The 20,279-nt window shown below is 38.3% G+C and overlaps 1 protein-coding gene across 1 annotated transcript; it reads right to left on the bottom strand.

The window, feature by feature from the left end:
• Positions 1–10,960: 10,960 nt before the first annotated feature.
• On the bottom strand, positions 10,961–20,254 carry ltn1 (listerin E3 ubiquitin protein ligase 1). Its single transcript, XM_020922888.2, has 32 exons — positions 20,119–20,254; positions 19,724–19,930; positions 19,539–19,637; positions 19,230–19,460; positions 19,092–19,144; positions 18,825–19,005; positions 18,578–18,751; positions 18,302–18,492; positions 18,076–18,223; positions 17,725–17,982; positions 17,325–17,633; positions 16,979–17,197; positions 16,850–16,891; positions 16,294–16,477; positions 15,975–16,214; positions 15,739–15,892; positions 15,506–15,656; positions 15,195–15,387; positions 14,962–15,118; positions 14,753–14,866; positions 14,539–14,666; positions 14,321–14,462; positions 14,090–14,234; positions 13,805–14,018; positions 13,274–13,511; positions 13,116–13,193; positions 12,849–13,035; positions 12,598–12,766; positions 12,308–12,528; positions 11,871–12,065; positions 11,467–11,634; positions 10,961–11,378 (listed from the first exon to the last, which is right to left on the bottom strand). Exons 1-32 carry the CDS (start codon positions 20,158–20,160, stop codon positions 11,316–11,318), a joined length of 5,295 nt encoding a protein of 1,764 aa, XP_020778547.1. The 5' UTR covers positions 20,161–20,254; the 3' UTR covers positions 10,961–11,315.
• Between the last annotated feature and the right edge of the window lie 25 nt (positions 20,255–20,279).

Raw genomic sequence — 20,279 nt, 5'->3', positions numbered from 1 at the left:
TATTTAAAGGGAGCAATAGGCATTGGTGAATTGGTTTTCTATGTCATCTGCATAAGAATTGGGAGAAAGCAGGGTAGAAAGCATTGACAAACTTGCTTTTTATTACCAGTGCAACATAAAATGTTTAAAATTGGTAAAAAAAAAAAAAAGAATGAATTTAACTACAATATAAAGCAATATAATAATAGCTAATACTTGTTACATTTAAATGATTGTACACCAAAGGATATCATGGAAACTGTGATATGGAATGTCACACATTAATGCATTGCTGATATTATATGTCTATATATGAGTTGCAAAGGGAATTATATAATGTACATCCTTTTGTCTGCTGCATAAAATCAACAATAACATTGTAACCCATGGGAGCCTATTAAAGAGCAGCCCTTCAGTGTATGTGCATGTAAAAATAGCAGCCCATATACAATATGCAACAGAGTGATGGCTGAACATGCTCTATGCACTCAGGGGAACTCAATTAAAATGAGGTCTTTTTTACCTCTTCACCTGTGCCACAAAGCAGAAATAGGTGCAGGCCATAAGTGTCAGATAAGAAATAGCCAGCCTCTACAAATGATGGTCGTGCACGGGTATAAAATGTATTATTGATATGCAGCCAAAAAGTGGTGTAAAATAAAAAGTCTGTATATTTCGCACAGTGAAGTCATGCACAGATTGAATTGCTGGAAGTATATTTAGTAATATTTTATAATAACTACATCTTAAAGGGTCAGTATTATGTTGTTTTCTGATCCTAATGTTGTTTCCTCATCACAAACATATCTGGAGTTATGTTTTGTGTCATTCACACATGTTTATCACACAAATTGTGCATATTTACACTGAGTTCTTCTCTCAAACTGAAAATACTCTGTTCCACCCTGTGATGTGGTAATACAGTAAGGGCTTCACTGTGTTTTTAAATTCCATACACCTTCACTAGAGTCATTTGGATGATTTCAGCCCTGGAATTGCCCGTCTCTACTGAAAGGTAAAATGTAGCTGTTAACTTGAAAACTACCCCTACATGACATGAGACATGAGATTTGGAGATGTAGACAACCTAATAATAAAAGGTTACTCAATCATGTGTGAATGACACAAAACAAAACTCCAGAAATGTTTTTGAGGTTGTAACAACATTTGAGCATGTCTTAAAGTATATCACACAAAATTCAATTTTGTGTGATATAGGACCTTTACTTAGCCTTAATAAAGCACAAAGAAAGACTTAATTAAAATGAACACATTGTTTACTAAAAATACTCCAGGTTTAGTAACTACTTAATTAACCCTCATACCTAACCACTCCAGCTTGAATCATTCTTAATAAACTAAGTCCATTCGTTCATTATGAATAAAGTCTGTCTTCATGCTTGACTGACGCTAATTAAGGCGTAGCTAGTATAAAGTGTTAATGTATATTTTTATGTGACAGATTCCACAAAGATAACTATAAAATTACTCAGATAATAAGTAAAATTCACAACTGATATAGCAGCAGCTGCAGTAATATCAGTAGTAGGTTTCCATGACTGTTGACAGTAAAGGTGGTTAGGTATCTTGACTCACAGTAGACAGGTCATCACATAAAATACAATATAAGAGTAGGGTTGGGACAATAAACAATAACATTGTTTATCGTGATAAGAAGGGCGACAATAACTGTTTGAGGGACATTGTATTTAATTGAGATAACAAAGATATTCACCATTTTATCATCAGAATGTGCAGAAAAAAAGATATTTATCCTTAATGTGTTCTTTTACATCATATCTGGGGCCGGGTCGGGGGGGCAGCAGTCTAAGAAGGGACTCCCAGACTTCCTTCACCCCAGACACGTCCTCCAGCTCCTCCAGGGGGACCCCGAGACGTTCCCAGGCCGGCCGAGAGCTGTTTTCCCTTTTAAGTACAATTCTATAACAGTTGTTTAAATATGGAGCTTATTCATAATATTAAAAGTATAATTAATCACATGCATAACATTTTAAAACTGTCAGCAACTTTAATAATGATATAATCGTTAATCTTAGTTATTTGAACCATGATATTCATGACACCAACTTCAGTGTTGTACCATACCATATTTTCTATCATTCCTATAAGAAAAAAAATAAATATTTTTTTTTAATTTATAATAAAAAAAAAAAAAAAATATATATATATATATATATATATATATATATATATATATATATATATATATATATATATATATATATATATATATATATATATATATATATATATATATATATATATATACCACATACACACACACACACACATATATATATATATATATACATATATATACACACACACAAAATTATGTTTTATATAGTATAATAATAAAAAAATTAAAAAAAACTGCCCCTGATATGGATGCTGATGCTCATATATAGTTACCAATTCATTTGCATTTGCCTTTACATGTATATTTCCATCTATAAGGAGTATGATGTCTGTAAAGTAATGTAATATATACACTCCCCCACCACCACCTCCTTGTGTCTGTTGTGTCTTGCTTAAATATTGTTTTGTTAGCTATGAATTAAAATGTATACAACAAAAAATATATTGTACCCTAAATTCATCAATGACATGCCAAAATATACATAAGCCAGTGTAAATAAAGTGTATCCTCTGTTACAGCGCCTGCAGTGGGCCTTTCAGACACTGTGCTGTTTGCTATCAGGATGGGACAGCTGTGCAGCCATGTGCCACGAGCATGCTAGCACCGTGACACCATGCTAATGCAACTGTCAGCATGTTCATTAAAATACAAGAGCACATGGGACAGGGGACAGAGGCACTTCCTGTTCAGGTAAAAAACACCTTCCCAAGATGTCTGCTGTGGTGACACGCTGCCCAGAGCAAACACATTTACAATCATGACAGCAGCCTTATCTTCAACATGGCATACAAAAACACTGGCAGCCACGCAAGGACAAATTTGAACAACTACGAATCAATTCTTGCATGTGTTATCTTTGGGCATAATTGGTGTGATATGGACAACCCTAAAATGTCTTGTAATGTGTGACCAATTTACTTTGCCTTAAAATATATCATTATAAACAAACAAATCTTAACCTAGTATCTTGCAAATCTCTTGACTTAAAGGTGCTATTGGAGATGCTATTGCTTTGTCTAGAATGTTTCACAGTATGGTATTAAACCTTTGCATCTTCATGGAGACCAAACCAGATCAATGTACAGGTCAGATCTGTGGAGTGGCGACCCTGCTCACAGTGTTTTCCGAGGCATTTTGAGTTATAAAACCACCTGAATTGAATTGTAAGTTAGAGCGGTTTAATGTCATACAGTGGAACATTCCAAGCAGAGCAATGACACATCCATAGAAATACACAAGTGACGGATCCTCAACCAAAAAGTTACACAGTGCACCTTTAACTCAAAGTACATATTTCTGCCCTCAACAATTACACAAAAAGTGAGTATTGTTTTCTGAGAACTGCATTTTTGTTACACAATGTCCCAACTTTCTTGAATGTTTGAATAGAGCAAGAAAGAGAAACTTTTTGCTTTACTCAGAGGCAGTATCCAAACTGAACTTACCATGGTATTAAACACACAGATTTTTTTTTTTTATTATTATGCTACTATGACTTGTGCCATTGCAGCTAGTAGATGTTGTCCAGAAGTACCTTGGTTTTGTTCACTTTTGGACACTGGGAGTTGTGCTAGTGTTAATTATATCCTTAACAGCAGGAAGCACTAATTAGCACACCCAGAAAACCCGATTTGTCGTCATTTAAATACAGTAGGCAAACACCATTCTAGGTCCCTCCTGAATACTATTACTGTTGACAATTAGCACTACATGATTTTGGTGTTATGGCCACTTTCTTTCTCAAACTTAGCTGTGAGACATGGAAGATACTTTGAAAACATTTCTGAACAATCAAGGAAAGGGAAAAATCAGCAAGCTAGGTTTGATTTGGATGATGGGTCTCTTCAAAGTATTTTACTACCTCAGAATCAACAGTCAACAAAACTGATATAGTCCCACTGAGTAACTTTTTAGCCAAAAAAAGACTGAAATGAAAAGCTGCTTGTCTCTGGGGAATTGTTTTTTTCTTTGGAAAAAAAATTCCACAGCATGGAAAATGAATGTATCCTAGAGGTGGAGAATGCCCCGAAGTATGGTTTTAACTTTTGATTTCCATGGAATCATTATACATGATGCGCCACCTCCAGAACGTTATGCAGTGTTGCTTTAATCTTTTTGTAACACTAGTTGTAGAATTTTACTTTTGACAGATGCCTTGCTGGAGGGCATATATAATTTTTGTTTTTTTGTAAGTTTGCAATTTTTGGTTTGTGTGTTTTGACTCCTAAGTATGAAGGCATAAATATACAATTATATAATGATAATTCTGTCAAATGTGAAATTTACGAATGCCATTAAAGTACATGAAAGTTTTCCTTCATCTATATTAGCTCCCATATTTCTGCCACCGATACACTTGAGGACATTATTAGTTAATTTGGAGATAGAGGCTCAGAGCAGCCAGCAGGACTCCACTCTCGCTCTCACCCTGCAGCCTCCAGTGGCATTACCAAGTCTGTAATCTAATCACTGGCCAGTGTTGTAATGTGGTCCACAGCCCGCCCCGGGAAACTCCTGGGCATACAAGCAATTAATTAACTTAATTGGCTGGTTAACTTAATTGATTACCTTGTTATTTTGCTTGCCTCGATATAGCTCTGCTCATTGTGCAATGAGATAATATAGACATAATGTGTGTATTAGGCCATAGGCAATATCCAGGTATCTCCCTCCACTCTCTCTCGGCTCTCTCTGAAAGTGTCCTCTGCTCTGAGTGAGTAATTGTTGTCAAATTATCATCCCATTATCACAAGCATAATTAGCTTTATTTATTAGCCATTAGTTGAATACGTTCCATCTAGCACCAAAAGGATAAGCAGGGCATGAGTGTGTCTGAGTGCCACTGCAATGTCACGCAGATAAAGGCAGCAGAGGGGAATAAATTATGACACTCATCATCCAATCAGCCGCTCCCTTTGTCTGCAGAATGTAAGTGTGGCCCAGACACATCTTATCTTAAACTCAAGTGTTGCTGTTTTAGAGCATAAGCAGGAGTCTAAGTACACACTCGCACATTATATGGTTGTGTGAGACTGAAAAGCTGTCTGGCATATACAAAACATTCAAAATAAAAAAACTAAACTAAACAATAATGCACGAGTCTCTGCACTTTTCCAGATGCTGAGCCACTTCATAATTGTGTGCATTACTCATTCACTCACTACACTTGAGTGCTGCTGGGGAGTGATTTCTGTTGCCACAGCTGCCCTGGGCTCCACTTCTGGAAGCAAGGCTCCTAATCTGCAGCATCGGCCCCTCCGGACATCACCAGTGCCACACAATTCATACACTGTATGAGATGAGAAGTGGGTGAAGTGTCTTGCCTGAGGACACAACAGCAGTAGTGGTCCGAGCTGGGATTAAACCATTCAACTTTGGGGTGGTAGATGAAATAAGAGAGTTTGATGATAACTACTGTGATCTCATAATGATGGCTAATGGTATCAGCAGCTACTGAGTTTGAAAAAAAGAGCATATATGTATTCTTTTGTAGACTGCCGTGTATACTAGAAATATACTAAAAAAAACTACAAGTATGGTTTTAGAGGACAGCCATTCTCACAGTGTGATCCCTGTTAAAGTAAAGCCAGGAGTGTTTCATGGCTCAGTGGGCTCACCTCAGATCTAGCTTTGGAACACTGTCATCAACACTACTCCTTATTGTGTCTCTTGTCCTGATATCCCCTTTAAACGTGTTTACTGGAGTTTTTTTTAAACACCATTGATGGTAATAATTATTACACCAAGAAGAAGAATAGATTTGAACAAATTCATAGACTCAAGAAGCCCACATAACCTCCCACCTAAGGTCAGTTTGCATTCGGAACAGTAGGTAAACAATGTCCTGTCCAAGAACACAATGGCACCAGGCATTCATAGTCATGGATCCACTAGTGAGCCTCTGCTTCCCATACTATCCTTCTAACAAACAAACTTTCCTTCACTTTTGCTACAGAAATGTTTAATTTATTTTGTACAATAGTACATTACAGCAATTACAGTGCACGCAGGTTTGTGGTTCACATAGATCCAAGTACAAGATGTAGCACTATATATTCTCCTCTCGCTCCCTCCCTCTCCTCTCTGCTCTGCTTCCTCACTGGTGAACTCTCCAGCCGTGTTTGCCGAGTGCGTGAGCGATGACTTCTGCCACCAGCCTCAGTGCATCACCAATATCCCTGGTCTCACTCTCCAACAGCTCCGACCACGTTAGAAATTCAGAGAGGTCCTCACTCAAAATTATTAGAGGACATCAGTAACATGCCCCACTTTTCTGTTTTTAAAATGCATACTTCAAGAATTACATTTTCGGGGGGGATGCTAGATAAACTGAGACCATAAAGTCCTCTTATGGTATTGACAAAATAGAAATGGAACTACGAAAAGCTGAGTCCATGCAAAAAATGAAGTGCTCAAGTGCTTGAGTACATAAATAAAAACTTACTTAATTACTAGGTGTGCTAGTTGGTACTTGAAAACATTTTCAAAGTACAAGTTAGTGCAATTCAGTCTTCTAAACAATATTTGATCATTTAAAACTGATTAACTTGAGTCATGAGCCAAGTGAGTCACTATATAATGCTTTGGAATGAGAAATGATTGACTGTCCAAGGGTGGTCCATCCTGCTTCATCTTCTGTCTAAATTACAATTACATGGCATTATACTCAATTACAAGTCCACATAGCCACATAACAAATACTCAAAAAAGTACAACTATAGCAAAAAAAATTACTCAGTGACAATAACTTGAGTATTTGTCACTATCAGCCTCTGATTAGAATGAGCACTGGTATATTGAATGACAAATATTGGTCTTTAACATTTCAGGTGTGACACAGAATACACACACTACCTACAGACACAGACACACCTTGGTTTTCTCTTTTTTAAAACCCATTACCATGCTTTATCATGCTCCATGGCCCCATTAAATGAGCTCATTAAATAGCTTTGGGATTACAAATCAAAGTAATTGCCAATTAGGATTTACCTAATTGTGTAAAGCTTCTTAGATCAGATGCTTTCTCTGTGAGTTTGTGAGGTCAAAGCTTGTGTTGTTTACCAGCTCAGCTCCGGATGATTGATGCAGACAGCCAGAACCAGACCCCATCACAGTCTGATCAATCTCCAGTGGAAATGTCTGGACAAACTTTACTGAGAGAAGTCACAGGACAATATAGTAAAACAGGTTAGGGTTCCAAAGTTTATTTGTGATACATTAGACCTTTTAGATTTATTTTGAAAGTTTAGTCTGGAGTTATCTTTGGACTAGTCCTATCTTTTAAAGGGGCACTAAGTAACTGATGACTGGTGACAGATGCCTCATCAGCTTGTTTCATGAAAATGTTACTGCTTTGCCTAAGATGTACAACAATACGATTTCTTCAATTAAAGGTGTTTTTATTGTCAATAATACTTGGCTTAGAAGAGTCACCTTCTTGTCTCTTACATAGTGTCCCTTTAATAACTAAATCAAGATAAATATGTAATAAAAAGTACATTCAGATAGAAATGTACAAGTGGCATATAAGAAATTAAAAAGCCAAAATTAAACCTGTAAAAAGCCATTGGACATCTTAAAAGTTTGCAGTGCACCTTCTATGTGCTACATCCTATGTCCTATGTCCTGTGTCTATAATAGTAAACTGCTGGCTGACAAACATACAGTCTTAAAATATTGGAAGTGTAAAATACTGCCCCTGTTCTGGATTTAGCTCATAAGCAGCTGTGAACCCATACAAGCTAAAATATTCAGTCAGGAAGTACAATGGTTTTGTCCTAGATGCATTAGAGAAATTGTGCTAAAAATCCTTATGCATAATAATGTTACTATAGTTGTATGTAGACTCCACATTGGTGCTGTAAAACCAAAAAACTGCAAGCGTGAGGTTTTCTTGCTAAGGGCACAGCTGAAGTTATTTGTATATTGCCTCTGGGCCAAACTGATTTCATCATGGTTATGAACAGGGTCAGTCGGGTTTAAAATGCTCTTTAAATGTTTGTCTACTGTGACACATAACTACACCTGTCTCTGTGACTTAATGTCTAACTGTGTCACCAGGATACAGTGATATGTTGAGGATGAATCAAATGAATATGTTTAGACTTTTATCCTATCTTTGTTTCTTTATATTTCTACTATTATTACTATTATTACTATTACTTCTATTACTACTATTAATGCTATAACTTACTCCATGCATCTTACTATCTCCATGTTTGATGGTTAAAGGTCCAATATTACACAAAACTGACTCTTGTGAGCCTTGTTAGAATGCTGTTATCTCATGAAAAACATACCCGGAGATGTGTTTTGTTTTGCACATGTTTGAGTAATCTTTAATTATGTATTCTGTGTCTCCAAAACTCAAAATGCTCTGTTCCACCTTGTGATGTCATGAAGTGATAGTTTTCAAGTAAACAGTTACCTGTAACCTTTTCTTTAGGAGAGATAGACAATTCCAGGACAATTCCACACCTCCAGGTATTTTGAGAAAACAACATTATAAAATATAAATAGTGTAATATGGGCCCTTTAATGCCATACATTGGAAGACTGTAGACAAAGCAACAAGAAAAGTTACATAGTGCACCTTTATGTCAGCATGTTTTTGATCAGTACTCTTATATCTGATATGTGTTCTACCTCTGATAATTACGTTGTCCATAATCACATCAAGAAGAAACATGAACATTGTAATTGTACTAGTCATTTACAAAGCAGCTGATGGTAATTTTGTTCTAAAAGTACTCAGTGTAGTCCTTTGAAAACAGCAGCGTCAGGCCCTTGCTCTTGGGTGCCCTCCAACTCCAAGCTTTACCATGGCAGTGGTAATAGAGAGCCATAAAGGGACTGGGTGTGATGACAGAGTAATAACACCAGATTTAGACTGTGTCAGAGCAGCCCCATAATGACTAATACAAATGCATGTCTGGCAGCCTGTAGATTAGGGGTCAATAATCAGCCCTATTGTTTATCACCATCATAATGTGAAAACAACAGGGGATATTTATAACATTGATCACTGTGTAGACTCTGGATATATTCGTGTAAAAAGAACTAAGACAAAAGTAAAGTCTACACAAATAAATGTGTAAATGATAACTTAATTCGCTAATAAATTCCAGAATAAATAAAAGTATCAGATTTGCAAGTAATGGCTTCATATTGAAAGTGACAATTCTGGATGGTTTGTTCAAGAAATTTTTTACCTGTTTTTATGTGGATAATTATTAATTCTATGTAGATAATAAGACAATATTAGTAAGTAGTAAGTAGCAGAATTATTTGAGTATTTATCTCAGAATTATAATAATTCAATAAAAATAATAATAAAAAGGCAATTGGCCTACCATACAAACAAAGACATCATTTATATGACAAATGTAGTATAGATAAAAATTCTTCAAAGACCTACATTATTTGTGGTTGAAATAGTTTTTTCAGCCATTATCCTAATAGTGATCACTAACAGTGATGAAATTGCCTGTGTATAATCAATACTGGTGTTTCATCCTGAAAAACAGACCTAAATAAATTATATAATATTGTACATGCAGGCAACATACAGTACATGCAGCAGTGTGTACACAACCATAGATTAACAGATTTGATTGAATTCATTCATTTAATTAATTTGTTTGTTTCGAGCAACTTTAAAACTATTTTACAATAATTCAATTTTCTTATTTAAGTTTGAAAAGGAGTGAGGCGGAAACTTCCACATGTGGCCTGTAGATTATAAGAATGTTCATTAGATTTTCCGATTTTCCTCTACTTCTTACTATTCATTTGGAATAAATTAAAATATACGCAACGAGACACAACAAAATATTAAGACTGATTTCATCCAGAGTAAGAACACTCAAAGTGGTTTTGATGTTGGACAATGCTGTCATCTAGTGGTAAGATTTGATTTGTTGGACAAAAGGTGGACTGTGCACAATATGTAGTTCATAGCATTTGAACTACTGTTTAATCAAGCAGATAATGAGCAATAAAATTCAAGGCAGTCCATTATTATTGTGTGAACTCATAAGCAAAGGGAATTCTGAGTAAATATTTATGCCCAGTAAACTAATCAATGCCCATTAAAAAGGTCAAGGGCAGATGATGATGGATGTAGGCTGTGTGTATCAATAAAAAGGAGACTACAGAAATGAATTACAAATGCACCAACACACCCACTCACACAAGCGGACAGCAGACAGGCACTGGTAAGGAATCATTCATTGATCACATTTAATCTGTCATAATTAATTCCATAGGAACAAGATGTGAAGTGCAAGCCTCCGTTACACACATGAATTATTCAGCATGACGAATAGGTGGACCCGAGATAAATGAACACAGGAGAACGGTACCAGCAGCCTTGAGTCCATATAGCTAATTACAGTCTTTTCTTGGAAACTGTCAAAGGTTAATTTACAATAATTGCTATATAGATATACTACTGAATTGTAATTGTGAGCTGAGGTTAACAGAACAGTTTAAAAGGATTAACTTATCAAACCTGGAAAAAAGTAACTTAAAAGTCAAGAGCTCACAAACTGTTTTCTTTTAAGGCAGCGCTGCCTATTTCTTACCAGCGTGGGTGATACTGCTACTAATGCAGTCTTACTGCAACTAATATTTCAAGCACATGAAAGGGCATCTCACAGTGCATGGCATTTCAATAACAGCACAGAATTGTAAATCATCTAATACCATCTAATATGTAGCACATTAACCCCATAAAATTAAGTTTTAAAGTTATTATGGCTTGTTTGGAATTGGTAAATGTGTATGAGGTAAAATATTGACTTGGAGATACAGAAGTTATGTCTGTATTTTATTCTTCCTGAAACCATTCACAGCTTTTTACAGATAAATGATGTCATTACACATATTTAGTTCTGGTCTGATAAGAGAGTACTGGGATTAAAACTAACTGTACTGTAGTATAAGGCATGTCATGAATCAGACAATAGCATGTTACACTCCTAAATATTAGGAACACATCTTTGCATTTGAGCATTGAACTGAACATGAACAAAATTAAAAAACGTCTTGACCACAATAATAAAAAGAACTGAGTCAAATATCAAATAATCTAAAACAATATATACTCAGCTGATGAGTGAAAATTTAAATCTTGCTTCATTAAGATCAGACTCATGTTGTGTGCAGTGGTTTAGAAGAAGGTTTCTCTGCACAGTGGACATGTAGACTTGTTACTGGATGTGAACCATTTGTACTGTGGGCAGAGGAAAAGCAGTTCAACATTAGCTCTTTGGCGCCATAGTAACAGTATGTGTCATATTGAGGACTACTATTTTTCTCACCAGACAGGCTGAGTGGAACTTCTTTTTGCAGGTGCGGCAGGCCTTTTTGGGCAGAGAGTAGTTGGAGCCATGGATGACAGAGAAGCAGATCATGCAGTCCTCTATTCCCTCAAAGCGTTTGTCCACGTTATTCTTCCACAGCGCCAGCCCCTCCATTATACTGCCATTCTGAAAGACACGCATTTACACTTGACTAAACTGCCGCACTCTGGCTTTTCCATTTCGATCCCTGAAGCAAAGTCTGTACTCTTCTCAAAAGTCAAATCTGTTGTTTCAACCCTTTGGTCTGCAGCCATAGAGCTGGCTCAATAATATAGATTTACCATGGACAGATGACTTCCCTCAGCGCTTCAGCCTACAAGTTTAATATTGTGCATAAACAGTGCAGTGTTATTGTTGTTTACCTGGTGTGTAAGGTAAGTGCTGAGTTGCAACATCCAGTTCCTCCACTGCTGTACAGATACGCCCACACGCTTCCCACTCTCCACAGTGATGGAGCCCAGAGGGTAGTTCTGTGAGAGCTGAATCACCAGCTCAATGCAGATATCATCCACCGAATAGGTAGCAATCACCTCCCGCGCAGCCGAGCGAGCTTTAACCTGCAGCCATCAAACTATAAAAAACTGCCCGACCATTCAGCTGAGTTTTCCACATTCAGACTAACTACAAAGAAATCCCTGAAAGATTGCCATTAACATGTGGTCTTGTAGTGCCACCTAGTGGAAAAAGTGCACCACACATTTTTACAGCATTGTATGTAACCAAGACATGCCCTTTAAAGCACCAGTAGAAATTGTGCCTTGCAGCGTCTGTGATAATGAACACTGAATTGGATACTCACAGTCATATTGTCAAACAGCTGAGTGCTGGAGTGCACAGAGGAGATCTCTTGAGCTGACAGAACTGGACTGACGTATTTAATGGTGAACTTTTCCACTGCTGCACTCACTCTCTTCTCCTGACTGTTCCACCACAGCCGTACCATAGCAGGCAAGTCCTGTAAAGTGCTGTAGTACACACTACAGGCCAGATGGGGGAGCTCCCACTCAGCACTGTGGCTTTCTGCCAATAAAATTCCAGAGTGTTGTAATGTGTTTACACTTCACATTACCTAGGACAAACTGTACTCACTGTCCACAGCCAAAGAGAGACTCTCTGTGAAGAAGGTTCTGGCCTCTTTTGTGTCACCCCCTGAACCCCCCGGGCAGACAGGGCTTTCAGGCATCAGTTTGAAAAGGTGCCGGAGAAGTTTATTCAATGAGGAGTTTTGTTTCAGAAACTGGGCATAATGTGCTCGCAACTGTGAAGATACAAGATAGGAGAGTTTGAGTTTCTCTACTTCTTACCATCACAGCTGAATTGCATTTCAGTCACCTACTTACATGGGAAGGTGCAGATCTGAAGAAAGTCAGAAGCAGTTTCCAGGATAGCAAGTATCCAAGGATACAAGAGTACTCCACACTCAGAGGCTGAACCACGGCAAACTCCCCCACCTGAACTCCTGTCAGGATGTTTTCACACAGGTCCTCACAAGCTGAAAGGATAGCCATCAGTGATGCTGGAGGAGATCTAAATGTAAAACATAAGACAGAAAAAACAGTTTTAACCAGTTTAGGGAAAATAATTATGTATGTTTTTGTTGTACTTACAGACAGGGCTCATCTTTGCCATCATCAGCTTTGCTGTTGTCTCCTTCCCCATCACATTCAGGTAGCTTTGGCATAACCCTGCAGTGACAGCACATTTTAACCTCTGCTCAAACACATTTCAAACCTTAAAGTTTTTGCATTACACAAACAAAACGCACTTATCTAACAAGTAGTAGACCGTGATCTGCAAGGGCCTGGCTTTAAACAGCAGCAGAGGACAGAGAGTGTTGAGAAGCGTCTGGAGGTTTTCAGGCAGATTTGTCTTTTGGTCAGCGATGAATCGAGGCTGAAGAGTATTATCAGTAAGTTGTTTTAGGGGCACAAACATCAGAGCCACCCCAATGGACTGAAGAACTTGCAATGGAAACACAGGGTCTTCTGGCTCAGGGAAAGCATCTGCAGCAAAAAGGCAATAAAGTCAGTGCCATTGGAGAGATGAATAAATTGTAAAGAGAAAATTATTCTTATGTATTACGGTTAGCCTTAGCAAGCTTTAGCAACTGTGCTAAAATAGCAAATTATATATTTATTTGCTAATACATTGTCAATACATTATTTGCCTTACCGTCTATAGCGAGAGGGGCCTGAATACTGAGCTTTTATCTGGGATGCAGCCATTGCCAGTATACAAACAAAACTGAATTCTATGCAACCAACAAGCTTAATTGGTAAGAAAACGACTTGCACACCTGTGATTTTGGTGGGCAAAGGCAGCAACAGACTGTATAATCCATCGACAAAGAAGTCCGTCCATTCACTTGTGAGCTCCTTTGGCAGCTCCTTCTTGATGTCTGGTGGAGGTGAGGTAAAGAACTGGTTCAGTCTCTCTATGAGTGCAGCATTCTCACACACAAACAGCTGCACCCAAGGGTTCCACAGATGAGTCACATTTTCACTGGCCGCCTGGGAGCAAGAACACTGTTAAAGTCATCCATAGTTGAGTTTTGTAGATTGTGTATAATAAAGAATCTCACCTCTAACCAGGCTAACATCGAGCAGAGAATGAAATCCCACTGGCTGCCTTTGAGAACAGATGGAAAGTGTGTGACTACCCACGAAAGGAAACGCATCATCTCTACTGTCAAGTTCAATTCCTCTGATGAAACTTTGGAAAATTCACTAGGAAGATATTTGAAAGTTACTTTAAGTTAACTTTTTAGTTAGACTGAACTTGTCTCACTTGTGATAGAATTTCAACATTTTACCTGTGAAAGAGGAACCAATCTTCCTTACAGTTTCTCCACTGCATTAAAATGTCCAGGATTTGGAGCACAATCTCATCGTCTACTGGAGTCTGTGCTTTAAGACAGCACAGCAGCACTGCCATACACCCAGACACATCTGCAACTGTTTCATTCATAAATTATTTTGTTAGTTTGTTTTGAAAAATGTTTATATTTGTGTTTACTGGCCTTTTACTCACTCTGGTTTTCCTGCCAACTGATGATTCCTGCAGTAGCAAGAGCGACAAGAGTATCTCTGTCTTCTATTGTCATATATTGGCAAATTACTTGCAGAGTGCTCAATTTAGCATCAGATATAGGGAATAGACTATTAAAAACACACACAATTGTAAAAGCGAGATGAGCCAATAAGCAAGACAAAAAACATTACATTTCCTACAATAAATTACCTACCATTCTGCAGTGTTATAAAGCTTCTTCAAGACTGCGCTTTGATTTCTAACAAGATTTTCATTTATAATGTAATTTTCTAAAGCCAAAGACCACAGTCCTCCTTCTTCTATTGACCTAAAAATAAAATATTGCAAAGTCAGTATTAAGAATTTAATAATACCTCTACAATGGAAATGGGTCACCACATTTAAATACTAGGTGTAGCTTACCTGGAGTAGAGTGTTGCTACCATCTCTTTTACAGGGATCACACTATTAAATCCTTCCGACAACCCATAGTCCACCAGTAAATTGTGATAGGTCGTTACTATTGTGGGACTGTACTCAACCTCTTTACACCACTGAAGAGCATAAAGCAGTTCTGCAGCTATAAAAAGAAACACATTAGCAGGCATAATTAAATATGTGTTTTGCTGATGAATATTTAATTCAAACCAAACTACCTGCAGGCTGAAGAGTTGGAAAAGATAAGTTTTCATTTCCACCTGGGTTTAAATATTTTGCCACTTTTCCTAGCAAGGCACAAACACAAAGGTGGGCTGGTAGCCTAGTCAAAGCTCTGGACTTCCACATGTCCACTGAGGGCTTCTCACAAACAGCTCGTAGGTGACCAGACAGTAATGGCAACTTAACCCACTGTAAGACAGCGGAAAACATTGAAATTAGATGAGAATGATGACATAATTCATCTTGTACTTGACAACTGTTGTGCAGGTATCACAGGCACATTTTTACACAGCAAGAGCATGATTACCTGGGGAGGCAAGGCTTGTCGTATCCTTGTCCATTCATTCTCATTGGGAGAAAGCAGACTGAAGATTTGGATAAGGAGAGCAGTGTCTTGGTTGGAGTCTGCAATCAGTGCCTCTACCAGGCCTTCCATAGCCACAATAAGAACCTGAAGACTGAACAGTTTAGATTGTCAATTAGTTTATGTTTTAACTACTTATGTACAAGTAGATCCTTGTAAATGCAGTTTCTTCAAACCTTTTATTGTCCAATTTGACAGTGAGTAATTGGTTCTTCACCCAAAGTACAGCACTCTGCAAGAAGCCATTTTCCCTGATCTCATGTTTAGAGAACTGGACGAATGATTGAACACCAGCGACAAACACTTTTTTGAGTTTAACTACAAGAGAGTCTTTAAAAAGCAAAACATTCACAATTAGTCCTTTGAATTACTTACTGTAAAATGTGTAAGTGCTTGATAAAACAAAACCCACCAGGGAGATGAGTATGCGTTTGATCTTGAGCAGTTAGCTTGAAGACGGTGAATAGTAGTTCTTCAGCTGATTCGAGCAGGAGACAGTCTTGTACAGAGGAGAAAAACGTCAAGGCCACGTCACAAACAAATGAAATGAGTGGCTCCATGTTGCCGGCATCGGAGAGACTCTTGGTTTCAGACAAAGTGTTGTGCAACCTCTCAAGAATCTTTTCCATGTACACCTCTCCAATCAAGGGAACTGGGATAACGAGACAAGTGTGCTATTCATAATCAAGTAAAATGCAGAAAATGAAAGAGTCAAATGTGTCTCAAACTACCATTGTCGTGGTGCTGTGATAAGACCAGGCTAATGAGTGTCCAACTGTCGCTGCTGGGTGAAGTGTTTGATGGTGTGGGTTGGACCTTGCAGAGTTCCTCAGTCAACTCTAAAAGAGTCTCACCCAGCACTGAGCCTTTGAGCCATTCATCACAGTCTTTAAGAGTTTCTGGATCTACACAAGCCTGTACAGAAGAGACATTTTAAATGAAGAATTCAGTATAAATATGAGATTGTATCAGAGCTGTGGGCGCACTCAAAAATAATGGCTGATGACTTGAGATTTTAGTGTGTGACTTGTGACTTGTAGTTCAGGCAGGACTCTGATTGTGGCTCAAGGATATAGACATGGACTTGACTAGTTATAGCTCTTAAGTCCTTATACTGCCTACCTCTGTATATCTGCTTTTAAAATTAAGTAAAAAAAATTGTTAAAAAACAGTTAGAACAAAAGTGCTTCTTAATGGACTGGACTTGAGACTTGGTACTTTGTTTTAAGTGATAATGACTGAACTTGGACTTGACTGCAACCCTAGATTACGAACCATAGAACTTACCCTCTGTATAAATTGAAGAGTAATACCCCACGGTAAATTCATCTAAGAACACATTAAAACAAAAACATGTGAGTTATATAAAGAAAAACACATTATACACACATGAAGCAGAGTGAGAAAGATCGTTACAATGGTGATTTGGTTGAGGATGCGGGTGGTCTCCTGCTGACTGCAGCATTGAAGTGAACTGAAAACCATCTCCACAAGATGCTGAGTGTCTGCCCGACCCTCCTCTGACAGCCACACCACCACCCGCTCTAACAGGAAATGCATGGCTGGGTTCTTTATGTTCACTGAGTGCTTAGTCTTATTATCTTGTACTTCTTCCTTGTCTAATTCAATCAATGCCTGGTAAAATACATACAAGTATTAAAAAGTATGCTTTAAGTGGCATTATTTCCAAAATAACTTAACAATATGTATCAGCACAGTATAAAGCTTCATTCAGTATCTTTCAAACAAAGTGACAACTCACAGTAAAGACTTTAGGTGTGTGGAAGGACCGCAGAAGGCGCGATAGAAAAACAAGATGTCTCTCAGAGTGTTTTTCATTGACATGTACCAGGCACAGTTGAGCAAGCTGGCACACTACATCCTCAAAATACTGCGTCTGCAGGGGTTCACACGACTTGTCTCCGCTTTGTGCTGGCCCCGTCTTCACATACCCATCAGAACCATCTCCCTCAACAGTTTCTTCTTCATCTACTGAACTGGAGAAACAAATCTTGACAGATTTCTTCTTCTGTGTTTTCTTTCTGCTCACTTTTTCAGGGTACCGCATTACCTTTAGAGGGACAACAGTTTATTTTCACTTTTGTTGAAAGAGGAGTTACATCATCAGCTCCAAGTTTGTCTAAGCTGTTAGCTGTACATACCTGCAACAAAGTGGCCATTCCTTCAAAAGCCCCTGGGTCAGTTTCCTCACTGTCAACATAACGCACAAAGAGCAAGGCCAGTCCCTCCCAAAAGTCAGTCACAAGTTCTTTAAAGACATCACTGTTGTCGTGAGATTCAGCGATGCTGTGTAGTCCTGCTTGCTTTTCCCAGGAGACAAGCATTTCAGTGACTAAAAGGAAAAGAGGGCCTTTCTGAAGAAGTGGACTTGCAAGAGCTGTTTCCAGCAATGGCAGAAGCTGCAACATTAGAAACAATAGATGTTACATTCTGTAAGTCATTTTATTATTTGTATTTATTATGAAAAAGCACAGATAACTAACTAGTCTGACCTGTTGTGATACAAGCATGGTCACAAGATTTTTCTGGTGCTCATTTACTTGTGCATTCTGTGAAATGCAGTATCTCAAACATTCCACAGCTGAGGTTACAATTACTGCACTTTCTGAGGAACTTGATGCAGCACGCTTACTGGAGAGACTGAAACAAGTTATTGGAATGATTCAACTGTTCTATCTCCCATAAGATTTGAGGAAAATGCATATTTAGCAACTATACCCATTGAGGAGTGATGTGAAAAAGGTGGATAAAAAGTCGATTTGTGGGTCAGTAATGTCTTCAGGGAGTTTACTGAGAAGTGGCATTAGATTTGGATGAAGTGCTTTAGCCAGGCCTTTTCCACCTTCTTTTAACAGTGTCCACAATTTAGGCAAGAAGCCCTTCTTTGCATTTACATGTGTCCAGCAGTCCTTGCACAGAATAGAAAACACAGCAAATGTAATCATATTCCTATACACAATACTATAACATGCATGCTATCTAGAATGCTCTTACAGGAATGGTGGACACCACATGGAGAACTGCCTCCCACACAGGAGCGAGCACTAAAGGATCGGCATCATCGATGTTTAAGAGAACGGCAGGACATAGCCGAGCAGCTTCAGCCTGGGCCAGGGCAGGGGTCAACTCACACAGGGCACAAACCAGCACAAAAAAGGCTCCTCGCACCTGTACATGATAACAATAAATATACTTCCAATGTAATAAATCTGTTAAGACACTTTAGTTTCATATCAATTACCTGGGGTGTTTTGTGTTTGCTATACTTCCAGAATTTCCCAGAACTAATTAAATCTGCTAGTTTAGTTTCTAAAGTTGTCCTGTCAGCTTGTGGTAATAGAGATAGGAGTCTTTTCACACCAAGAAGAGAACTGGTCAGCATGCGCACATATTTAGTTTCTCTTTCTTCATCAGTCACAGTTCTGAAAAGTAGATGTCATTTATTATTGTAACCTTAAAATCTAGGCCAAAAGATATCAAACCAGAAATTTGTCTAGGGGTTACTTACTGTGGGTCACTTAAAGTGTTTGCAGTCTCCTTTAACAGAATGTCTTGAAGTACCTAAAATAGTAAAAGGTAGAAACAGTTTAGGGATTTACCTTTTTCACTCCAGTGACCAGTGACTCCAGTCATTTCATATTCTTACACTGAGAATCTCTTCCTTGCAAAAGCTTAGAGCCTCCGGTTGTTTTGTAGGTGAGAAAGCAGCCTGGAAAGCCCGCCAAGCTGCTGATGCTGCAGGTGTGTATGTGTCACATTGAGACAAAATCCAGTGTCCCATCAAACTTTTCAAAAAAGGAGCCAAGTTGCGTCGTACTTTCAACACCAGTTGCTCAAACGCAATTTGAGTTGCTTCTCTTATTCGCCGATCATAATCCTGACAAAATGTGAGTAAACATTTTCTTTTTGACACTTCGACGTTATTGAGGTTTGAGTGAGCTGTTGTGTATCTTACCACTGATATTTTGCAGTATATTCTTGGCCAATATGGCAAAACCCCTTTGACATCTTCAGCCTCACGTTCCTGGCACATGGCTCCAAAGTCTTGCACCGCCTGAGACAAGATCCCACCGTTTAAGTTCATCAATGACTTGATCAAAACAAAGATGCCCTAAAAGTGTAATAGCCTAATTTTCCCACCTTTAATCTCGTGACATTGTCTCTTTTGGAGAGTTTTCGAAGCACCAGGCGAAAATCAGCATCCACTAGACTGTCAATCTCCTCAGCACCGTGGACAGCTGGGACATAACTGAGCTCAGAAGTCACCGTCGTGTCAAAGCCCACAAACCCGGGAATGACGCCACCTTCACGGGCAAGGACCTCGGCTGCACGACCGCTGCTAGACGGCTGATGGAAAATTAAAGTGTGCTGTAAAACCTCTGCACATTTGGAAATAAGTACTGCATTTGTACAGTTATTGAACAGCTATGTAGATTCCAACTGCACACACGCTTTCGTAGCAGCGCATGTTAGCAACAAAGAGTGGCAAGTACTCTTTACTCTTTACTATAATAAACCATCTCAACTATACTTACCCGAACATTTCCTTTAGTTCGCTGTTTATTCTTACCCCCCATTATAAAGTCTATACATGTAAAAGTGTGTTTTACTCTAATGCTAATAACAGGAGACACAAGAGTTTGTAGTCGGTAAACAGGAGCAATCCACTTCCTTGTTCCTGTGTCGGTCTTTCAAA

The sequence above is a fragment of the Boleophthalmus pectinirostris genome, unplaced genomic scaffold (assembly GCF_026225935.1).
Source record: "Boleophthalmus pectinirostris isolate CB_2022bp ecotype Guang Dong unplaced genomic scaffold, ASM2622593v1 HiC_scaffold_12, whole genome shotgun sequence".
In the NCBI taxonomy this organism is placed as follows: Eukaryota; Metazoa; Chordata; class Actinopteri; order Gobiiformes; family Gobiidae; genus Boleophthalmus; species Boleophthalmus pectinirostris.
The sequence above is the reverse complement of the archived record's forward strand: the minus strand, read 5'-3'. Positions and strand labels throughout refer to the sequence as shown.

Coding starts and splice junctions, on each gene's coding strand:
- ltn1 (XM_020922888.2), bottom strand. CDS start 20,160: ATGGGGGGTAAGAATAAACAGCGAACTAAAGGAAATGTTCGG. Junction 18,224..18,301: donor TTCACATCACTCCTCAATGG/GTATAGTTGCTA, acceptor AACTTGTTTCAG/TCTCTCCAGTAAGCGTGCTG. Junction 13,512..13,804: donor TTTGCCCACCAAAATCACAG/GTGTGCAAGTCG, acceptor TTTTTGCTGCAG/ATGCTTTCCCTGAGCCAGAA.